Raw genomic sequence first — 23,617 nt, forward strand, 5'->3', positions numbered from 1 at the left:
TCCAGTTGCATAAAGTCTCCCACCACTACCTCTTAGGCTACGTTCACATTTGCGTTGTTGGGCGCAGCGACGTCAACGGATACCGACGCATGCGTCATGCGCCCCTATCTTTAACATGGGGGGCGCATGGACATGTGCCGGTATGCGTTGTAATGCGTTTTACGACACATGCGTCATATTGACGCACAAGACAGGGCGCAGAGGACGCTACTTGTAGCGTTTTCCCTGCGCCGAAATTCCTGATCTTTACTATCTTATGACAACGCATGCGTCGCAAAACGCTGTGTTGTGTACATGCGTTGTTGGTTGCGTCACCGACGCTGCGCCCAACAACGCAAATGTGAACGTAGCCTTACATACAGATGCTACAGAGAAACTGTGCATGGAGACATTAAATCAGTTCATTTTGCCTGCTTTGATGAATTTGAGAACAGATCACCATAAAAAAAAACTCAAATCTGTCAATGAGTGTATGGAAAAAGGCAATCAAGTTATGGACTGTGTAAGAGATGTGTGAGATGTGACCAGAATGAACACTCATTTCCAACAGAGGATACCTAGCTCCTATGCCTACAATAAACACAGCTAACAGTGGTATTAATAGGGAAATGAAGAGATGTTATCTTGATATTTTTATTTAGGTTGCAACAGCAAGGATGATAACACAGGTCAACAAAAAAAATTTTTTTTCCTGGTGTCCAAAATATTTTAATGAATTTGGGGTATTTTTGGGGTGCTGATTCTGAATATGTCATCAGTTTTGCCAGATTGGCTCAAGTTTTTGACATTTTTGGTATCTTATTTATAGCACTTGTTGGTAAATGCGTCGCATCATCTCATTAATTTCTTTGGATTAGTACTTGAACTGAGCAGTTCTCAATATACACTCACCGGCCACTTTATTAGGTACACCATGCTAGTAACGGGTTGGACCCCCTTTTGCCTTCAGAACTGCCTCAATTCTTCGTGGCATAGATTCAACAAGGTGCTGGAAGCATTCCTCAGAGATTTTGGTCCATATTGACATGATGGCATCACACAGTTGCCGCAGATTTGTCGGCTGCACATCCCAAAGATGCTCCATACAAGGCAGGATGGATCCATGCTTTCATGTTGTTTACGCCAAATTCTGACCCTACCATCCGAATGTCGCAGCAGAAATCGAGACTCATCAGACCAAGCAACGTTTTTCCAATCTTCTACTGTCCAATTTCGATGAGCTTGTACAAATTGTAGCCTCAGTTTCCTGTTCTTAGCTGAAAGGAGTGGTACCCGGTGTGGTCTTCTGCTGCTGTAGCCCATCTGCCTCAAAGTTCGACGCACTGTGCGTTCAGAGATGCTCTTAGGCCTACCTTGGTTGTAACGGGTGGCGATTTGAGTCACTGTTGCCTTTCTATCAGCTCGAACCAGTCTGCCCATTCTCCTCTGACCTCTGGCATCAACAAGGCATTTCCGCCCACAGAACTGCCGCTCACTGGATTTTTTTTCTTTTTCGGACCATTCTCTGTAAACCCTAGAGATGGTTGTGCGTGAAAATCCCAGTAGATCAGCAGTTTCTGAAATACTCAGACCAGCCCTTCTGGCACCAACAACCATGCCACGTTCAAAGGCACTCAAATCACCTTTCTTCCCCATACTGATGCTCGGTTTGAACTGCAGGAGATTGTCTTGACCATGTCTACATGCCTAAATGCACTGAGTTGCCGCCATGTGATTGGCTGATTAGAAATTAAGTGTTAACAAGAAGTTGGACAGGTGTACCTAATAAAGTGGCCGGTGAGTGTAGTTTTGTGTTAATTAGTGTTCTAAAAGTTTGTTCATAGCTTGATTTTTGCACTAACTTTATGTTGTTGTCTGTTTTCCAGTGAAAAGCATGAACTCATCAAGAAGAAGTTGTCTTAACGATCCAGACTCATTCTGTTACATTTGTGGTGAATACACACTGCCAAAACATAGAAGAAACATAACAGACCGTAAAAAAAGTGTATTTTGCCTATTTTGGGGTTATGCTTGGGGACCAAGACAAGTTTTGGGCACCACACATAGTGTGCAAAGCATGTATCGAATTATTACGAAAATGGAGCAAAGGACAAAGAAAAAGCTTCAAATTTGGTGTTCCAATGGTGTGGAGAGAGCCAAAAAATCATCATGATGACTGTTATTTCTGTGCAGTGCAAGTGCAAGGATTCAATAAGCATAAGAAACGAAAATGGGAGTAACATGGAATCTGCAAGAAGGCCTGTCCCTCATTGTGAAGATGTGCCTGTACCTGTGTTTACCATAAATAACAGTCATCATGATGATTTTTTGGCTCTCTCCACACCATTGGAACACCAAATTTGAAGCTTTTTCTTTGTCCTTTGCTCCATTTTCGTAATAATTCGATACATGCTTTGCACACTATGTGTGGTGCCCAAAACTTGTCTTGGTCCCCAAGCATAACCCCAAAATAGGCAAAATACACTTTTTTTACGAAGTCTGTTATGTTTCTTCTATGTTTTGGCAGTGTGTATTCACCACAAATGTAACAGAATGAGTCTGGATCGTTAAGACAACTTCTTCTTGATGAGTTCATGCTTTTCACTGGAAAACAGACAACAACATAAAGTTAGTGCAAAAATCAAGCTATGAACAAACTTTTAGAACACTAATTAACACAAAACTATATTGAGAACTGCTCAGTTCAAGTACTAATCCAAAGAAATTAATGAGATGATGCGTCGCATTTACCAACAAGTGCTATAAATAAGATACCAAAAATCTCAAAAACTTGAGCCAATCTGGCAAAACTGATGACATATTCAGAATCAGCACCCCAAAAATACCCTAAATTCGATGAAATATCTTTGGCACCAAAAATGCTGTTGACCAGTGTAATTTATAAGGCAATAATCCCTGACTAGATGCCTGCCATATGCTATCCCTATTGCCACATCTCACCCTACACAAATTGCAGATTTTTCCCCACTCATTAGTATTGACATGGTGCAGATTTAATTCTGCTGCAAATCAGCGAGGAAAAATAAGCGACGTGTGCATGAGATTTCACTTTGCTGATAATAGGAAATCATTCAGGTTTTGTGACAAATCTGGCAAGATAAAAATGCGACAAACCTGCAACATGTGCACAAACCCTTAGGCTGTGTTCAAATATAGCATAAAAGCTGCAGTTTTTTTGCTGCATTTATTTCTACAGAAATTCTGCTGTGCTTAACTGTCCAAGCAAAGTGAATGTGATTTCATGAAAACTGCACCCCCTGTGCATCTAAAGACGCTACTGGACAGTTCAGTTTTTGTGATTTTTTTATTTATTTAAAAGCTTCAATAGGGAGACTGAAAAAAAGCAAGAAAAAAAATGTAGTTGCTTTTTTTTTTAACTGTAAATTTTTATTGAAAAAATTTTTAGTTTAACAATTGGACAAACGTCCGAAAAAACAGTGAAAGTCAGTATCTTCATACAAAAATTGAACCAGATAAGCCTCCAGAATGAAGAAATGTTATACAAATAAAGTGTAATACAACCTCTAGCGCTGAAGTGCTAAATAGTAAGATCAAGCATTAAGTTCAGAAATACTGACATTCATATAAACATAGACTTCTAACGCCTCTGTTAGTTAACTCCAGTATGCAATGTACCGAAATTCAATTTAAAGGATAAATTAAATTAAATGAGAATAAAATAATAATAATAATGATAAATCCCACGAAAAAAAATGAAAAACAAGATGTACACAACAAGAGTAAAGGAGGGGGGAGAGATGCAGGTTCCATAATATATAAGATGAGACAGGGGAAACCTTAACCATTGCTCTGGGCCCAGTAATAATCCCAAGGGGCCAAAACAGAGTCAAAATTGTCCATTTTCGCTTACATCAAAGCTACCATACACTCCATCCTGCGAATGTCAGCTATTCTATTCAATAAGTGCTGCTGAGATGGAGGGGAAGACTGCATCCACTTAAGAGCAATCAGACACCTAGCTGCAGTGAGAATATGAAGTAACAACCTGGCTGAATTTTTCCTCATCCCTTTAGGGGAAACGTTAAGCAAACTGATTGAAGCTATACGGCCTATTAATGAGAGCGAGAGTGGCATCCACCTATCCATTAATCGCCTCAGCTCACCCAGAAGTGACGGAATTAAGTAAAGCAAGTGGTCTATAATTTGAGCAGTCTAAGGGATACCTTCCAGTTTTTTGGGATAAAAACTAAATAAGAGTGTGACAACGTATCTGGAATGGGAACGCCCTCCAAGAAGGAGCTAAATAGTTTAACCATATGAGGGGAAAGCTCCTCTAGAAAAGTTTTGTAATATGTCAACTCATCCGGTCCTGGGGACTTGCCCAACAGAAGATCCTTCAAAACGCCCACAATCTCTCTTTGGTTATAACCCAGAGACAACAAAGACTCGGGGTAGAAGGTTTAAATTTGATAGAAAATTTTTCATTATCTCTTTCAGCCCTAATTAAAGGAATGGTATCCTGAAGGTTATATGCAGCGCCCCAGGGTCCTGGTCATTGCAGTAATATCATTCTCCTCTAGGGGGGAGTGGTGTTACATTTGGAGGCAAAGAAGGACAACCGCATCCAGGTATCACAAACATGCATCACATTTCACACTCCAGGCCACCAGGGGGAGCTCTGCTCCTATTTACTAGGTCACTCCCCACACTTAGGTAAAACTGGTGACCTGGAGAGATAGTGGGTTGGTTGCTGGATGAGCTTCGCTCAGGTAGTTGGTCTCTGGCAGGGGTGGGATCCTGTCAGAGATCGAGACAGAAGGACACGGAGCTGTGCATGCCCTGAGAGCTGCAGCTTCCAGAAAGAGACACTGAAGGAGAACTGTATTGCAGAGAGGGTGAAAGAGGTCATAGCAAAGGAGTGGACACCAGAAGGGGATCACCTCTACACATGCTGCCTCCTTCTGAGGCGCAGGATCCCGGTAGCCGGAACACCGAGGGAGCAACGATCCTTTATGCCTTGCTTCAGAGACCGGCAGGACAGCTAATTTCACGTTACCTGCCCGCCCTATACCCAGGAGGCAAGGTGGCACCCCTTAGAGGCTGGGGCATGATAGAGTCCCTGTAAAACACCTCAAGCCACCGGTCATACGGGTTTGTCCTATCCTATCCGGGGGACAGAGAGAGAGACATAACATCTATAACATCTGTGAGGACCTTATGAGAAGCTTTGCAGTAAGGGACTACAACAGCAGCGCTAGAGGAAGGCTACTGATTTCTACCTGGACAAGGGGACTCTGGACTTGCCTCCAAACCATCTGGACTCTGTCTGCCCTGTGATCCGGTGCTCTGGACGGTGGATGCTCAAGCCTTCAGTAAAGGTAAAGAGACTGCAACCTTGTGTCCTTGTTCTTCACTGCACCTCTCACCATCCACCATTTACACACTGGGAAGCCCTGGGGACATACTTCACCTGTGGGAAGGTATACCATCTAGCTGCCATAACATTACCCCAGTGGACCCCTTAAAGCAGCGTCAGTCACCCTGACCGAATACCACAGGTGGCGTCACGAACATATCCCTTTAAAGACCTTTCCCTTTTACACGGACGTCCCAGGGCCACGGACCGGGTCAGCCACCGTGCCATCCCCCTATGAACCACAGGACCCGGTACCGAGTACCCCATGGCCCCATGGGGGCGCTCCATATACAATTTACGATAGAAATAAAAAAAGAAATAAATTTGAGATTTCAGTTAGATTGTAATGGATCACACCATCAGCTCCCCTAAGGGCCTGGGGGTGAGAGGACGAAGCCCTTTCCTTCAATAACCTAGCCAGTAATGAATGGGCTTTATCTTTTTCGTAATATTTTTGTTTTGTATAAAGAAGTAGCTTTTCAACTTTACGCATAGAAAGATCTTTTAGACTATTTCTTATTCCTACTACTTTCCCAAATGTACCCTCAAAGATGGAGAATCGGCCAACTTACATTCCTCTTTGACTAATTGAGAGGTTAGTTTGTTAAATTCAAATGTTTCATTCCTTTTTAATCTGGTTCCCTCCTTAATACAACAACCTCTTATAATGGCCTTATGGGCTTCCCACAGAACTGAGGGAGAGGAAACTGAAGTCGGTGAGGTGGTCCAATAGGATCTCCCGAATAGTTGGGTCATTAATTAGGAACTCATTCAACCTCCAATGACAAGCCTTCGTGTACAGTTGAGTGGATTTGAGGTCCAATACAACCGGGGCGTGATCAGACCAAGTGATTTGACCCATCTCAACCTTCTTCATCATCCTAAGGGTTACTATGTTAGCAAAAAAGAAATCAATTCTAGTATGGGTATGATAAGGAGGGGAAAAAAGGAAAAGGTCCTATCCTTAGGTTGCTCAATTCTCCACAAATCAAACAGGGAATTAGCCCTGATTAATTTCCTAAAGTCCCTCGCCACGCTAATTAAATTCATTGGTACAGGCTTATTGGTGACAGATTGTCTATCAAATACCTCAGAGAAAGGGACATTAAAATCACCTCCAATTAGTAAGGCACCCGGCGTAAGTTTTTGGATCAAAGAGGGCACGCTACGCAAAAACCTGATCTGTCCAGTATTTGGAGCATATAGATTACATGAAATGACAGGTCTACCCCTCAAAGAAGCTTCCAACACCACAAACCTACCCCCCGGATCAATGTGTTTTATTTATTTATTTTCAGTAATGGACCACCCAAAGATATCAATATTGCCACTCCACCCTTCTTGTTATTGTTAAAGGCAGAATAGGACACAGGGAAGGAATTAAAGGCAAACTTGAAAGTACTAGATTTATCAAAATTAGTCTTTTGTAAAAAGACTATGTCAGCCCTCCGAGACTTCATTTCCTGAAGAGTGAGCCTCCTTTTCCTGAGGGAATTGAGATCCCTAACATTCAGTGATATTATGCGAACCATAGTGTGTGTATGAGGTACTCACAACATCGGAGAACCCGGAAACCACCTCCTCTCCCACGACCACCAGTGTACAGTGACAAGCCATACTTTCCAGGATGTCCCATGTTACTCGAACAAGAAGCTGCATAAAAACAAATGGGTGGGAAGAAAACACGAGGGCAGGGGAACAACAAGGATAAGACAAGACAAAAGAAAAAATAAACAATTGCACCATTAAAAAAAAAGGAACCTTATTTCCCAGGACCAAATTACCTGGCCCAAGGCTATTCCTGCAAAGCAAAATGAACCCACTAAGAGAACAAGTGAAATAAAACAGCGTAGCCCCAGGAAAAGTTACTACAAAATGTAATCTGCTCAGAGGAGAGAAAAAAAGGAAGAATCTTTCAAGCAGAACAGACCTGGGCTCCCCCCAAGCAAATGGCAACCCTATTCTATGGTAATATCCGCACACAATTTGAACGACTTTCAATTTCTTAAGAAACAATATAAAAATAAGCCTGCTCTAGCTAAAACTGCTAGAGAGACAAAAGCAACTTGAATATGTTGACTCCTGTAATTTAGAAAACAATTAACAGGTTTGGTTAAATCTAAGAAGAATCAGCGAAGTCCATTAGTGGATGATACTCTTTTGCCTCCCCTGGGGCCCAAGCCTCCTCGTTCCTTTCTTCTTTTCTGGGACCAGACCAGAGGTGGTGGTGGACCTTCAGGACCAGGAGCGTCCCAATCAACAATCTTAGGGATCTGAAGCCCCAATGAGTCACAAAAAGCCAGGAGATCCTCCAGGGAGCGCAGGGTTGCCGATATTCCCTCTCTCCGGGCTATTAAAGCAAAGGGGAAACCTCATCAGTATGGAATCCAAAGATCCTTCAGTATGGTCAATAAGGGCTTGAAATGACGCCTTTTTTGCAGGGCAATATGCGACAAATCTGGGAACAACTGGACCACATTTCCTTGATACAGTATCAAGTTGGCTCTCGTCATAATTAGTTCCTTGACTTCAAAATCATGGAGACAGCAGATAATATCTCATGGGTAATGTGACAATCCTTTGGGCTGTAGGGCCCTATGAGCTCTATCAAACTTAATAGGCAGAGACAGAGACGTTGAGGCAGAGACGTCTATCCTGTAGAATTATTTTGGTATTTTCTTGTTCCTTTGATTCTGGAACGCCTCTCATTCTAATGTTACATCTCCTGCGCGATTATCCAGATCTTCCAATTGAACCTGAAGTTGTTTAACAGTATTTTCCTGTAAAATAGATGTCTGGTGTAGTTCAGCCAAGTGAGATCTGGTAATGTCATGGTCCCCCTTCAAAGAATCAATCCGACCAGACAAAAGCTGCAGGTCCTGACGTACACAGGCAATTTCAGATCTGCATGCATCTTTAACTTCTGCTAGCAACGATTTAAAATAGTCCTTTGAGGGAAAACGTGAAAAAAATTTCACCCATGATAGCGGAGGGTGATCTCCCATATGGGCCTCTTCTTCCTCAGAGGTCTCCCCTGTATATTCACTCCACTCCCCCTCCTGAGTGACTTTAGCGGTTATCTTAGGGGGAACCCTTTTTAACCCCTTAATAACCACCAATACATCTTTTAATTGACCTGAGATATAAGAGAATACCATCCCCATACAGGTGACAATCCAGCAGCTGTCGGTTGTACACTATAGCTGACAACTTGCTGCATCAGCCACGATCAGTGTTTGCACCGTCCAAATCTGTTTAACCCCTTAGATGCTGCTGTCAATAGTGACTACATCATTATAAATGGTTAACAGAGTGAGGGGGCTTCCTCTTTCTCCAAATTGGTGCCCTCAGATCATGATTGTGTGGTCCTGATGTTTGCCATGGCAATTCATGACCAAATAGCAGCCTTAGAGTCTGACGGCTATAGTAATCTGTTCAGAAGTTAGAGGCATTTAGGTGGTAAAAACACACATTTTCATTTCTGTCATGCCACTTTGCATTAATTCCTGAAAATCACCTGAATGGTTAATAAACTACCTGACTGCAGTTTTCAATATGTCAGGGGGTGCCGCTTTTAAAATGTTATAATGTTTGGAGGTTTCCCAATATATGGGACCCCTAAGGGCACTTCAAACATGGATAATAGGTCCCTAAAACATAAATTTTGTAAATTTTCTTGAAAAAATGAAAAATTGCTGCTACATTTTTAAACCTCTTAAAATGCTAACAAGATAAAAACATTTTACAAATGGTGCTGATGTAAAGCAGGCATGTGGGAAATGTTATTTATTAATGTTTTGCTGTGGGATGACTATCTGGATTAAAGGAATAATCATTCAAAGTTAAAAAATTGCAAATTTTTTTAACATTTTTCTCAAACTTCTGATATTTTTTTATAAATAAACACAAAACATATCGACCTATATTTACCATTATCATAAAGTATAAAGTGTCACGAAAAAACTATCTCAAAATCACTGGGATTTATCGAAGCGTTCCAGAGTTATTACCACATACAGCTCTGGCAAAAATTAAGAGATCACTGCAAAATGTTCAGTTTGTCTGATTTTTCTCTTTATAGGTATATTTTTGAGTAAAATGTAAATTGTTCTTTTATTCTATAAACTACTGACAACATGTCTCCGAAGTTCCAGCAATAAATTTTGTATTTATTTTCTGAAAAATTAGAAATGGTCAAAATAACCCCCCAAAATGCATTGCTTGCAGACCTCAAATAATGCAAAAAAACTCAAGTTCATAAACATTTAAAAACAACAGTACTAATGTTTTAACTCAGGAAGAGTTCATAAATCAATATTTTGTGGAATAACCATGATTTTTAATCACAGCTTTCATGTGTCTTGGCATGCTTTCCACCAGTCTGTCACACTGCTTTTGGGTGACCTTATGCCACTCCTGGTACAGAAATTTCAGCAGTTCTTCTTTGATGGCTTGTGACTATCCATCATCCTCTTGATTACATTCCAGAGGTTTTCAATGGGGTTCAGGTCTGGAGATTGGGCTGGCCATGACAAGGATTTGATGTGGTGGTCCTTCATCCACACCTTGATTGACCTAGCTGTGTGTCACGGCGCTTTGTCCTGCTGGAAAAACCAGTCCTCAGAGTTGGGGAACATTGCCTGAGCGGAAGGAATCAACTGTTTTTCCAGGATAACCTTGTATGCGGCTTGATTCATTTGTCCTTCGCAAAGATTAACCTGCCCAATTCCAGCCTTGCTTGAAGCATCCCCAGATCATCACCGATCCTCCACCAAATTTCACAGTGGGTGCAAGACACTGTGGCTTATATGCCTCTCAGGTCTCCGTCTAACCATTAGACGACCAGGTGTTGGGCAAAGCTGAAAATTAAACTATGATCTGGGGATGATTTCTGCAGCGTGTGAACACGACCTTACAGACACCAGAAGCCGGATGTCGTATAGTGACACTACATAAAGATGAGAAAGTTCTGGCGGCTCCGACTGTGAATGAAGGAACAAAATATAATCCCCAGGTCCCAACCATCCCAGATAGGACAGTTCTGGATTTGGGTCCCGGTCTGTCTGCCAAATGTCCCTCTCTGACATCTCCTAGAAAAAAAAAATGGACCCATAGACTTGCATTGACGATTTTGACCCGACACTAGGATCAAAATCAGACATGTTCCTCATTTTTTCCATGATCACTCATTGCACAGACATGTGCACAGCCCCATAGAATATCATAGATGTGAGTTCTCTCCGTGAAAACCACAGATAGCGCCTGTCCACGAAAATCAGTTGTGTGCACAAGCCCCTAGAGCAGTGTTTCTCAACTCCAGTCCTCAAGACCCACCAACAGGTCATGTTTCTAAGATTTCCTTAGTATTGCATGGGTGATGGAATTAATGCTTGAGCAGGTGATGAAATTATCACCTATGCAATACTAAGGAAATCTTGAAAACTTGACCTGTTGGTGGGTCTTGAGGACCGGAGTTGACAAACACTGCCCTAGAGAGACACAAAGACTAGGATCTATCTGCACATGTAACTACATGCATAAATGACACAAGGCGACATGCACCTGTTCTATATGGCTGGATGGTGGTGGGTTCAAGGACCCTGGGCAGGGTAAATAATTGATAAAGAAGGAGCCCCAAAACTCAAAGTAGGTTTCCCCTTCTGATGCCAGATCATGTAAATCCTTATTCCTAGGACAAAGCATGCTCATCCCCTTCTCCTTTTTATAAGATATAATAGTGGCTCCTCTAAGGAAGTGGTTGTCGGGGTTAAACTTTTTGGGGAACCCCTCTATATGGGCCCAGTTCCTCCTTTATTATATTTACAATAGTAGGTGCACACGACCAATTTCTCCATACCCGAGAAAAGTGGTCCGATTAGCAGAGTTTGATCCAATCAGATTTTTCTCGGAAGTGGAGAGAAAGTGTCACCATCTTCTCCATTGTGACAATCAGTGAAAATCGGACTGCACTCTGATGTCATCCAAGTGCTGTCCATTTTTTTTTCACAACAAACTTGCACTGCCATCTTACATGTCTCTGATATTTTGGCCGTGAACCATTGGGTCCTAGGAAATAAAATCAGACATGTGCACGGTACCATAAAATATCTTGGGGTGTGAGTTATCTGTGAAAACCATGGATAGCGCTCATCCGAGAAAATCTGTACAGTGCGCTCATTAAATCACCTATAAATAACACATCATAAATTATTCATATCATTTTATTCACATGCAGTACACAAGAGTTGATCATGAATATTTTAGATTTGTTCGCATTAACCAAAACTATCAGAACTACTATGTGTTATACTATTTATTTTCACTAAGTATTTTTAGAGAACTGCATGAAGAACAATTCCAGGGAGTCCAGAAATCATGGACCAGACCCGGACCACCAGTCACAATTTTCTGAGTTTGGTCTAAAGCTCGTGGACTTGTTATAAATTGATTCTTATACAGTTCTCTATGGTGCCAGTTTGCTGCCACTTTTGATAAATTGTGGAAAAGATAAAAAAAAGTTGCAAAAGTAATTGCACCTCAATATTTATGTACACTTTTCTATCTTACACCTGTCACACTTGTTGGGATGCCTTGACAAGTAATGAAATGGCTGGTATAGGAATGTAACACACAAATTATATCTCAATGGAATTTGATAATTGCATATAAATTCTAAAAATTCAGATTCAAGAGTTGGATGATGACTTATATTTGTATAAAACAGGCATAAAGAACAATCACAACCACTGCGCAAGTCACAACAGAACAACACACGTATGACTATGTGAACCACATGTATATCTATATACAATAGTAACCTATTCCTTAGAATAACTTTTTTTTTGTATTGTTGGTTGGATCTATATTTTGATCCTTGTAACATCGGAAGAAAAAAAAATTTAAAAAGACTTTGTTATACACACAATGACCTCTAGATGTCACTATTGTCTTAAAAAAGTGACAATAGTAGGTGCATAAAAAAGGAGCTCAAGGAGGATTGATTGCCTGGCAGTTCAGAGTTCATCCCCTGGGGCTAAATACTGCAATTGGTAAGGTATTAAATATTCCAAAATATGGGGCTAATGGGGACTGAACGGTGAGCAGAGCCTGCTGTCCACAAAGAGATGATGTAGGACCTTGCATGAAGTCCTGAAGCTTCAAACTTTTCACAAATTGACCATCAATAGGGAAGGACTTGTGCCATCAACAAGATGAGCAGGAGCATGCAGTTTTTTTGTTTTGGTTGGATGCGCAGTTTCCATTCTCCTCTTTCTTGGGCAGTGCCAAGAAGCTGAACAGTCTTTTAGGAATAGCGGGCGAGCTTGTTGTAGTTTTGGTCCAGATTCCTACACAGACACATCGACAACGTCATGACAAAGAGCTGCGGAAGAGATGAGAAAGGATATACATGTTAGAGATGTCGCTGGGCATCGATCCGAGCTAGAAAAATAGCATCTTTCTGTTATATTAGATGCATGAGGGCTTGTTTTTTTGCAAGACAAGTTGTAGTTTTGAATGACACCATTTTCTTAACCATATAACATACTGTGAGATTAGAGAAAAATATATAACTGGGGTAAAATGGTTAAAAAAATAATGAAAAAAATTCACAGCATAGAACTACTTTTGTATTGCCCACAGACTGTAAACATCTGATCAGGCCACTCTTTACTTTGCACTGACATTATAAAATGTCAGTGCAGAGTTAGCAGCTTGTATGAGATCATGCAGCTGCAGGGGTCGGGAGCCGGACTCTTCACAGAGAAGAAAAGCATTGTTTATTACCAGGTTTACCTCCTAAATTCTGAACCAGTTGCTCATGTGATTTCTGGTTGAAGTGAGCATGAGTTGGTGGGTCATGCTATGCAGCCACGAGGCTTAATTTCCCCTGTAACTGTGTCTAATATACCATCCGAAGTTACAGGATAAATCAGTAATAAAAATGAATGTTAAAATGACCCCCAAAATATCCTTTAAGATCTTATGGGGGACATATTATTAATTTACTTATTTATATATTTTTTTTATTTTGTTATTTATTATTATATACTTTATTTATTCACTAATGTACCGTATGTATTATTTAATATCATTATTTTTTATTTAATTCACACCAATGTGTGAAATAAAAAGAGAAAGAAAAAAACTGAACTAAAAATAAAGTCATTGCCAATCTGAATCAGTGTTTACAGTTTTGCCCCCTTCGAAAAAAATAAATTATGTCCAACATATAGAAATAATTTTGACGGAAAAGGGAACTCAATTTTGAATGATTTTTAGCGGTGAAAAGTAGACATGTATTTTGCAGTTTTTCTTTACATTTTATACCAATATCAGAAATAGGAAAATTATATGAAAATTAAGCCTCACGTATGACGAGAAAAAAAAATGCAAAAATTGTGTGAACAGCCAAATGAGAAAAATGTAATATGGTGGCATCGAGTACATGTGAAATCGGTCGCTGATTTTGGCAGGAGGAAGTTAATGCAAATCACTTCTCCCATGTCGCTACTATGTGTGGAGAGCAGATTTTTTCTTCTGTGTTTTTTAAAGGGGTTGTCGGGGACTTTAACCCCTTCATGACCTTGGGATTTTCCATTTTTCCGTGTTCGTTTTTCACTCCCCTCCTTCCCAGAGCCATAACTTTTTTATTTTTCCGTCAATTTGGCCATGTGAGGGCTTATTTTTTGCGGGACGAGTTGTACTTTTGAACGACATCATTGGTTTTACCATGTTCTGTACTAGAAAACGGAAAAAAAAATTCCAAGTGCGGTGAAATTGCAAAAAAAGTGCAGTCCCACACTTGTTTTTTGCTTGGCTTTTTTGCTAGGTTCACTAAATGCTAAAACTTACCTGCCATGATGATTCTCCAGGTCATTATGAGTTCATAGACACCTAAGACACCTAACATGAGTAGGTTATTTTTTATCTAAGTGGTGAAAAAAAATTCCAAACTTTGCTAAAAAAAAAAAAAATTGCTCGTAGCATCTTAATTTTTCATGATCTGGGGTCGGTTGAGGGCTTATTTTTTGCGCGCCGAGCTGGTGTTTTTAATGATACCATTTCGGTGCAGATATGTTCTTTTGATCGCCCGTTATTGCATTTTAATGCAATGTCGGGGCGACCAAAAAAACGTAATTCTTGCATTTCTAATTTTTTTCTCGCTACGCCGTTTAGCGATCAGGTTAATGCTTTTTTTTATTGATAGATCGGGTGATTCTGAACGCGGCGATACCAAATATGTGTAGGTGTGATTTTTTTTTAATTGATTTATTTTGATTGGGGCAAAAGGGGGGTGATTTAAACTTTTATATTTTTTTTATTTTTTTCACATTTTTTTTACTAACATTTTTGTACTATCCCGTCCGAGGTCAGAAAGATGGGGGCAGTGTTCTGGATCACTGCGTTGAGAAACACGTGATGGTGTCTCCGCAGTGTTGGATGCTTTGGTCTCCCCGAGGTCATTCATCTGTTCCTTCATAGCCTTTCACCAGGCACTGCTCCTAATAGCCAGTTTCCTACTCCACACTGATGAGGGGCAAAAAACCCGAAACAGCTGTTTGTGGATGGATACCATGCTTGGCATAGGTGGTCTTCCTTTATTGGATATTCTCCTTTATTGGATGCTGCCCTTCCCGTGGTTGTTCCTTCCCGGAGAAAGGCCTGGCTATTCATTGCTTGCGTTGAGAAACACGTGATGGTGTCTCCGCAGCTTACTTTGCATGAGAAAGAGGTTAACATTGATGGCCTATCCTTAGGGTTAGTCATTAGTGATGAGCGAATATACTCGTTACTCGAGATTTCTCGAGCATGCTTGGGGGTCCTCCAAGTATTTTTTAGTGCTCGGAGATTTAGTTTTTCTTGCCGCAGCTGAATGATTTACATCTGTTAGCCAGCATAAGTACATGTGGGGGTTGCCTGGTTGCTAGGGAATCCCCACATGTACTTATACTGGCTAACAGATGTAAGTCATTCAGCTGCGGCAAGAAAAACTAAATCTCCGAGCACTAAAAAATACTCGGAGGACCCCCAAGCATGCTCGAGAAATCTCGAGTAACGAGTATATTCGCTCATCACTATTAGTCATCAATATTAGATCAGTGGGGGTGTTCCTGGTGTCGGCGGCAGCCAAAACTGCTCTGTTATGGAGCTACACAACTCCGCTGACGCAATAGTGTCCATAGCCGGGTACTGCACATCCACCCCCTAGTGATTAAGGGGCGTAAGTGCAGTACCAGTCACAGCCACTATACCGCCGATGGAGCTGTGCTGTGGAGTTCCGGCCACTGCCGACACAGGGAACAGCTGATTGGCGGAGGTGCCGAGCGTCGCACCCCCTCCAATCAGACATTGATCACCTATCCTATGGATAACTCCATCAATGTTAAAGTCCCAGACAACCCTTTTAAACTCTTGTAAAGAATGACAAGGTGCAATTTAAAAATTTTTTACAAGTATTTTGGTGTATTTGTATTTGTTTTCTTACATTTTGTACAGCATCACTAATAAATGTTACCGACTGTCTATTAAATGACCTCAGCTATTACAACAGGTGCAGCACATTGGGTCTAGTTCACTGCAGGGGCCTCACATCACAGCTGTCCTGCTACGGGGGGAGGTTCAAAAGTTTAATGGAGGGAGTAGGTGCCCCCATGAGGATCAATGGTGGCAAAGGGCCAAATATTACATTAACTCGTACTACTATGTATATTGAAAAAATTATATACCGTACATTAGTGGTGGCAATGACTCGTATATTCAGGTTTTGTGCAGACAGAAAGAAGCTGACTATGAGATCACGTCATCACGTTATAACCAGCACAGGGAATGTCCCACATTTTATCTGCTCACACCACAGAAGTTTCTAGTTAGCTGGAGGCCACAGGCCAGGCGAGAGCCCTGACAGCGCCCTGGTGGGGTCTGAGATGATGAAAGCTTCCGATAACAAAAGAAAAGTCTGAATGTGATGTAGTCTTATTGGCTGCATATCCTCATGGAGATATGAAGAACACGAAGAACACTGACATGAAGACATGAAGAACGCTGCTCAAGTGTCCACAGGGGAACGGCCCTATAGTGATGTGGATGGGGCAGAGACCGCAGAGGTCAGGATGCTGCTCCGCTACATTAGATGAGGACTTTCCTAGAGCAAGCGGGGAGGGGAGCACCTTTATAGGAACGGGGGAAGTGTGTGGAGCCGAACACCAGAGAGGTTCATACAGAGCCCAAGAGAACTGCCCCGTACCCCGCCATCCAGTGAACGTGCTGCTGTTGTGTAACTCCTATGCCTGTGCCCCTGTACAACAGAGACATCACCACCTAACTTTGTGCACTACAACCCGCAAACAAGGTCTTAATTATTCCTTCCTACAATCTCTCCTTCAGTTTCTTTCTGTCTCTCTTTCTTTCTCTCCTTACCTTTTCTTCCTTCTGGTAAACATGGTTTGAATTCAACTATGCTCATTTTTCTTTCTTTCTTTCCTACAATGCTTCTCTCTCTTTCTTTCTTTTTTCTTTATTTCTTTCTTTCATTCCTGCCTTCCTTCCCTTTTTTCCTTTCCTCCTTTCTTTTCCTTCCTTCCGTTCTTCCCCTTCCTTCCCTTCCTCTCTTCTCTTCCTCTTTCTCTCTCTCCAGTAGGAGGATTTAATGAGATTTGGGCAGGTGATTATTGCTATCCTCTTTTTTTGTACTATAATTGTTTTTGATTCATATGTACAATTAAAAAATACTACTAGCTTTCCCTTCCTTTCCTCCCTGCCTTTCTTTCCGTCTTCCTTCCCTTCCTTTCCTTCCATTTTTTCCTTCCTCCCTTCCTTTCATGTCTTTCTTTCCTTTCTCTTTCTGTTCTTCTCTCTCTGTAATGGGACTTGGGTGGGTTGGTGTTCTCAATTTATTACTGTAATTCTTTATGATAAATAAGTGCAATAAGGTCACTACTACTGCTCTCCTGTTCTCTATTGCATTACCCTCTTGGGGTACACTGCAGCCCAATGCCAGCCGGCCGGTGGGATAGTACAGCTTATGGTCACCCTCACATTTATATTTTGCACTGTTGTCGGTTGCACGAGGTGATGGGCTTGACCACCACCTGGGACAAGTAACGCTCCTTCCCTGATACTCTCATATTTGTGCACTGCACAGATATCTCTCTTTATTCTATCTATATTTGTGTTTAGCTTAAAAATAGAACTATATGTATTATCCTAGCTTATATATTATGGAATGAATAAATTATATCAGCTTCCAAACAAATGTAGATGTAGGAGAACCTGTGAGCAGCATGGTGGAAATGGTGGCGCTTTGGTATTGTTGGTATCTGGTGATATAGTAATCCTTTACACAGTGCATAATATATCTTACTCTTTTCTACCTGAAAATGTTGCTTAGCAGGTGTTATATGTGGCGGCAGGGAGCCCTGCCCAATCTCCTATCAATATGGGAGATCCCTTCTTTTTCCAGGAGACTTGGCAAATATGCTCTATCCTCTGAACAAATTCGGCACAGTAGCCATCATTTAGCACAAAGCAACAGCAACAGAAGCACCGGATATTGTGATGCCACTGATGGAAATATTGGCGTTTTTTTCATTGTTATCTAGAAGTTAAATATATAGCCAAGGTGAGGACTAAGAAGTGATACAGACTCCAGGCTAGAAGGTCAAAAAGCCACATCAGTCATTTTTGTCCATGTTAATTACCTTGCCAGTACTCCGAATAAAAGTCTCTGTAGAGCAAGGACAGAAAAAACTGCAGATATTAGCTCAGTGATTTACAGGTTTACTGTTAGGCAAGTATAAAATATATATACCGTGATAGTGGCAAACAAAGCAAAAACCATCACTGCAAACACACAGACATAGAAGAATAAACAGCACAACTCTTGTCTATAGACTGTGTCTGAATTATGGCTCAGCCTCGGCTATTTCAGAGGGATCACCTACAATACCACGCCCAACCCATGAAGAACAGCGGCACAGTTTCCTGGAAGAAACTACCATGTCCTACAATTACAGCCCCCCTTACTGATGATCTACAGATACAAATGCCTTTTTGTATGGCATTGGGAGCGGACTACAGGCTTCCAGTCCATGATACTATGGGGTTAATCCAACATCCAATACTTCAGAAATTCTGAACAGCAAAATGATCGGAATCTCACAAGAGCAGAAGCAGGAAGCCTTTTTCAGATAGGAGTACAAGGACCTTATTAAGCTAAATGCCTAATTGCTGATCCTCCACAGGTCTACTGAACTAAATTGACAGCTGTTAGCCTATGCTGCTGTAAGTACAGCTCCCAAGAAACATAGGAGTCCAGATGTTACATCACTGAGCTAAAGCCCCCATGCACATTAGATTAATGTCGGACTAACCCACCAGTTCGAATAACTATCTAATGTGTAGGACAGCCCTGGACAATTCATCGTCAGAGGAAATCTCTATCAGGCATGTCTAATTTTGTATTGTCTCCCAGAGATAAGCCACTACCCAACATGTCTAGTGATGGCTCTCTCATAAACAACACAGGCTGAACAAGTGCGCCTGTGTATCGGAGAGACAACCGAGATGGCTACTGTTCAACCCACCACTCAGCTGACAGATATATAATGTGTATGGCAGGCTTTAGTGCTGCCATTACTCTTCTTTTGCGCTGCTATTTCTTTGCTCATTGCCTCTTTGGAAGTATCTGCTGCCCAGCATGTGCAACACAATCCTTTCAAAGATAGGGAAAGAAAGTCTAGAAACATTTCTGTCCTGGTATTCCAAATGCAAGTGCTTCTCATTAAATTAGAACATAATCAAAAAGTTAATTTATTTTAGTTCTTCAATACCAAAAGTGAAAACTCATATTAATGTAGAGTCATTACAAACAGAGTGATGTATTTCAAGTGTTTATTTCTGTTAATGTTGATGATTATGGCTTACAGCCAATGAAAACTCAAAAGTCATTATCTCAGTAAATTAGAATACTTTATAACACCAGCTTGAAAAATGATTTTAAAATCCAAAATGATGGCCTACTGAAATGTATGTTCAGTAAATGCTGCGTGGCATGGAGGTGATCAGCCTGTGGCACTGCTGAGGCGTTATGGAAGCCCAGGTTGCTTTGATAGCCTTCAGCTCATCTGCATTGTTGGGTCTGGTGTCTCATCTTCCTCTTGACAATAACCCATAGATTCTCTGTGGGGTTAAGGTCAGGTGAGTTTGCTAGCCAATGAAGCACAGTGATACTGTTGTTTTTATTGGTACTTTTGGCAGTGTGGACAGGAGCCATGTCCTGCTAGACAATGAAATTTCCATCTCCAAAAAGCTTGTCGGCAGAGGGAAGCATGAAGTGCTCTAAAATTTCCTTGTAGATGGCTGCGCTTGATAAAACATAGTGGGCCTACACCAGCAGATGACATAGCTCCCCAAACCATCACTGATTGTGGAAACTTCACGCTAGACCTCCAGCAGCTTGGATTGTGGCCTCTCCACTCTTCCTCCAGACTCTGGGACCAGGATTTCCAAATGAAATGCAAAATTTACTTTCATCTGAAAACAACACCTTGGACCACTGAGCAACAGTCCGGTTCTTTTTCTCCTTGGCCCAGGTAAGACGCTTCTGGCGTTGTCTATTGGTTATGAGTGGCTTGACACAACGAATGCGACACTTGTAGCCCATGTCCTGGATATGTCTGTGTATGGTGGCTCTTGAAGCAATGACTCCAGCAGCAGTCCACTCCTTGTGAATCTCCCCCAAATTTGTTAATGACCTTTTCTTAACCCCTTCACCCCCGGAGCTTTTTCCGTTTTTCCGTTTTCGTTTTTCGCTCCCCTCCTTCCCAGAGCCATAACTTTTTTATTTTTCTGTCAATTTGGCCATGTGAGGGCTTATTTTTTGCGGGACGAGTTGTACTTTTGAACGACATCATTGGTTTTACCATGTCGTGTACTAGAAAACGGGAAAAAAATTCCAAGTGCAGTGAAATTGCAAAAAAAGTGCAATCCCACACTTGTTTTTTGCTTGCCTATTTTGCTAGGTTCACTAAATGCTAAAACTGACCTGCCATTATGATTCTCCAGGTCAGTACGAGTTCATAGACACCTAACATGACTAGGTTCTTTTTTACCTAAGTGGTGAAAAAAAATTCCAAACTTTGCAAAAAAATAAATAAATAAAATTGCGCCATTTTCCGATACCCGTAGCGTCTCCATTTTTCGTGATCTGGGGTCGGGTGAGGGCTTATTTTTTGCGTGCCGAGCTGGCATTTTTAATGATAGCATTTTGGTGCAGATACGTTCTTTTGATCGCCCGTTATTGCATTTTAATGCAATGTTGTGGCGACCAAAAAAACGTAAATCTGGCGTTTCGATTTTTTTTTTCATTACGCCGTTTAGCGATCAGGTTAATGCTTTTTTTTTATTGATAGATCGGGCGATTCTGAACGCGGCGATACCAAATATGTGTAGGTTGGGTTTTTTTTTTATTGATTTATTTTGATTGGGGCGAAAGGGGGGTGATTTAAACTTTTATATTTTTTTTATTTTTTTCACATTTTTTTTTACTTTTTTTTTTAACTTTTACCATGCTTCTATAGCCTCCATGGGAGGCTAGAAGCAGGCACAGCCCGATCGGCTCTGCTACATAACAGCGATCATCAGATCGCTGTTATGTAGCTAAAATGCAGGTGTGCTGTGAGCGCCGACCACAGGGGGGCGCTCACAGCCACCGGCGATCAGTAACCATAGAGGTCTCCAGGACCTCTATGGTTACAATGTACAAGCATCGCCGACCTCCGATCATGTGACGGGGGTCGGCGATGCGCTCATATCCGGCCGCACGGCCGGATGCGGTAGTTAAATGCCGCTGTCTGAGTTTGACAGCGGCATTTAACTAGTTAATAGCGGCGGGTGATCGCGATTTCACCCGCCGCTATTGCGCGCACATGTCAGCTGTAAAAAACAGCTGACATGTCGCGACTTTGATGTGCGCTCACCGCCGGAGCGCACATCAAAGCGGGGGTCCCGACATGTGACGTACTATTCCGTCACATGTCGGGAAGGGGTTAAGAATGATTTCCAGGTTGTGGTTATCCCGGTTGTGGTTATCCCGGTCTATTAATATGCTTGGATACAGCACTCTGTGAACAGCCAGCTTATTTAGCAATGACCTTTTGTGTCTTACCCTCTTTGTGGAGTGTGTCAGTGACTGCCTTCTGGAGATCTGTCAAGTCAGCAACATTCCCCATGATTGTGGAGCCTACTGAAACAGACTAAGGGACCTTGATAAATGCTTAGGAAGCCTTTGCGGGTGTTTTTTGTTGCGGTAATTATTCTAATTTACTAAGATAATGACTTTTGGGTTTTCAATGGCTGTAAGGCATAATCATCAACATTAACAGTAATATATTTCAAGTGTTTTATTTCTCTATTTGTAATGACTCTAAATAATATATGAGTTTCACTTTTTGTATTGAAGAACTGAAATAAATTAACTTTTTGATGATATTCTAATTTAGTGAGAAGCACCTGTATATTACTATTTTAATAATTTTAGTATGTTAAGGAATCATGTAACACCCCAGGTTCCTGGTTGTTACAGTGGCATTGCTTTCCTCACGGGGAGAGTGATGTCACGCTTGGAAGCGATGAAGGATTCCTTTTATCAGGTAAGAACAAACATGCAACATGTTCATACTCCAGGCCAGAAGGGGGACCTCTGATTCAGTTTATGGGTGGATCCCCTATATATATTCTGGTTTGGAGGGAAAGTAGTCAGTTGGTGTGAGGAGTCAGTGAATGCCAGATAGCAGACTGGAGCAGTCTGAGGCAGAGAGTCTGAGAGAAGAAGGGAGGGGCCGTGCAGCCACGTGAGATGCTGCAGCTCCTGGAAAGAGAGAGAAAGGAAAGCAGAACAGATTGTAGAGAGCATGAAGGGGAAGTGAAGCGCAGGAGAGTGAGGAGCTGGAGAGAGAAGCTGCGACTGGGCTTCCTCCATGCTGAGCGCAGATACCGGTAGCCGGAAGACCGAGGTTGTGCAGTACTGCATGTCTCACAGCAGAAACCGACAGGACAGCTGCACTTCAAGTCACCTGTCCACCCCAAAACCCAAAGACACAGTGACACAGAGAAGCCTGGGTCATGATAGAGATCCTGTAAAAAGGCTCGAGCCACTTGTCATATGGGTTAGTGTCCTACCTGCAAGGGGGACAGAGAAAGCGTGAGGACCTTGTGTGAGGCATAAGGCAGCAAGGGACTACACCACAGCACTAGAGGGAAGGCTTCTAACCCCACCTGGTAAGGGGAATTCCAGGTTAGCTTCCAAGCCGGCTGGACCATACCAGCACCTGAGACTGGACTGTGGATGCCTGAACCCTTCAGTAAAGAGGTAAAGAGACTGCAACCCTGTGTCCTCCGTTTCTTTCTACATCACCTACCATCTGTCCCTACTACACCGGGAGCCCTGGAAACCAGCTTCACCTGTGGGAAGCCATACCATCCCTGCTGCCACATCATCACCTCAGAGGACCCCTTTAAGCAGCGTCAGTCATCCCTGACCGAATATCACAGGTGGCGTCACGAACACAAACTTTAATTCTCATTTCAAATCCCCTTTCATTGGGAGCCCAGGGTCACGGACTGGGTCGCTGCCGCCGTGACACATCCCTTTAAGTACCGGACCCGGTACCTAGTACCCCACGGCCCTGGCGGGCGTTCTAATCACTCATAAAATAATTATTGAGATTAAGGAACACTAAACATTGAAAATGCAAAAACAATTCCACTTCCTCCTGTAATTTCTGGCTTTTCTTTCACATTATTTTATCTCATATTGCATATAACACTGAAAATTATATAAAGATATCTTCCCTGTCATTTTTAAGAATTTGGCTATGTCCTCCTCTTCACTTTCCTGTGTGTGGCTATCGGACAACTGACTGCAGTAGAAGATTCCTTGCACAAAAGATTACTAAGCATCACCCACTTGACTAGGGAGGGCATTAGCCAGTCACCACCCAAGAATGGAACACATCAGCAGGCGATTAACCACTGTGTTCACTGCAGGATTTCTGCAAGACTGACTGTTTCAGGACCATGCAGAAAATGCTGCAGACTAATTAGCAGAGAGGACACTTTTTCGTATTTCATAGAATCATTAATTTCTAAGTTCACTGTTGCTTTAATGTGGCTATGACCCAAGTTTAACTTTAATCCGATACTGGAAAGTACAAAATATATTTGTTACGATGTGATGTTTTT

General features: G+C 41.8%; 1 protein-coding gene across 1 annotated transcript in view; it reads right to left on the reverse strand.

Moving 5' to 3' along the window:
* Window positions 1–12,275: 12,275 nt before the first annotated feature.
* The window catches only part of CD37 (CD37 molecule), a 110,235-nt gene continuing 98,893 nt past the window's right edge, over window positions 12,276–23,617 (reverse strand). Inside the window, exon 9 of the mRNA XM_077259578.1 lies at window positions 12,276–12,758. Coding sequence (XP_077115693.1) covers window positions 12,681–12,758 — 78 coding nt within the window. The 3' untranslated portion in view covers window positions 12,276–12,680. The remainder of the gene's footprint in view (window positions 12,759–23,617) is intronic.

The sequence above is a fragment of the Ranitomeya variabilis genome, chromosome 4, assembly GCF_051348905.1.
Source record: "Ranitomeya variabilis isolate aRanVar5 chromosome 4, aRanVar5.hap1, whole genome shotgun sequence".
Classification (NCBI taxonomy): domain Eukaryota; kingdom Metazoa; phylum Chordata; class Amphibia; order Anura; family Dendrobatidae; genus Ranitomeya; species Ranitomeya variabilis.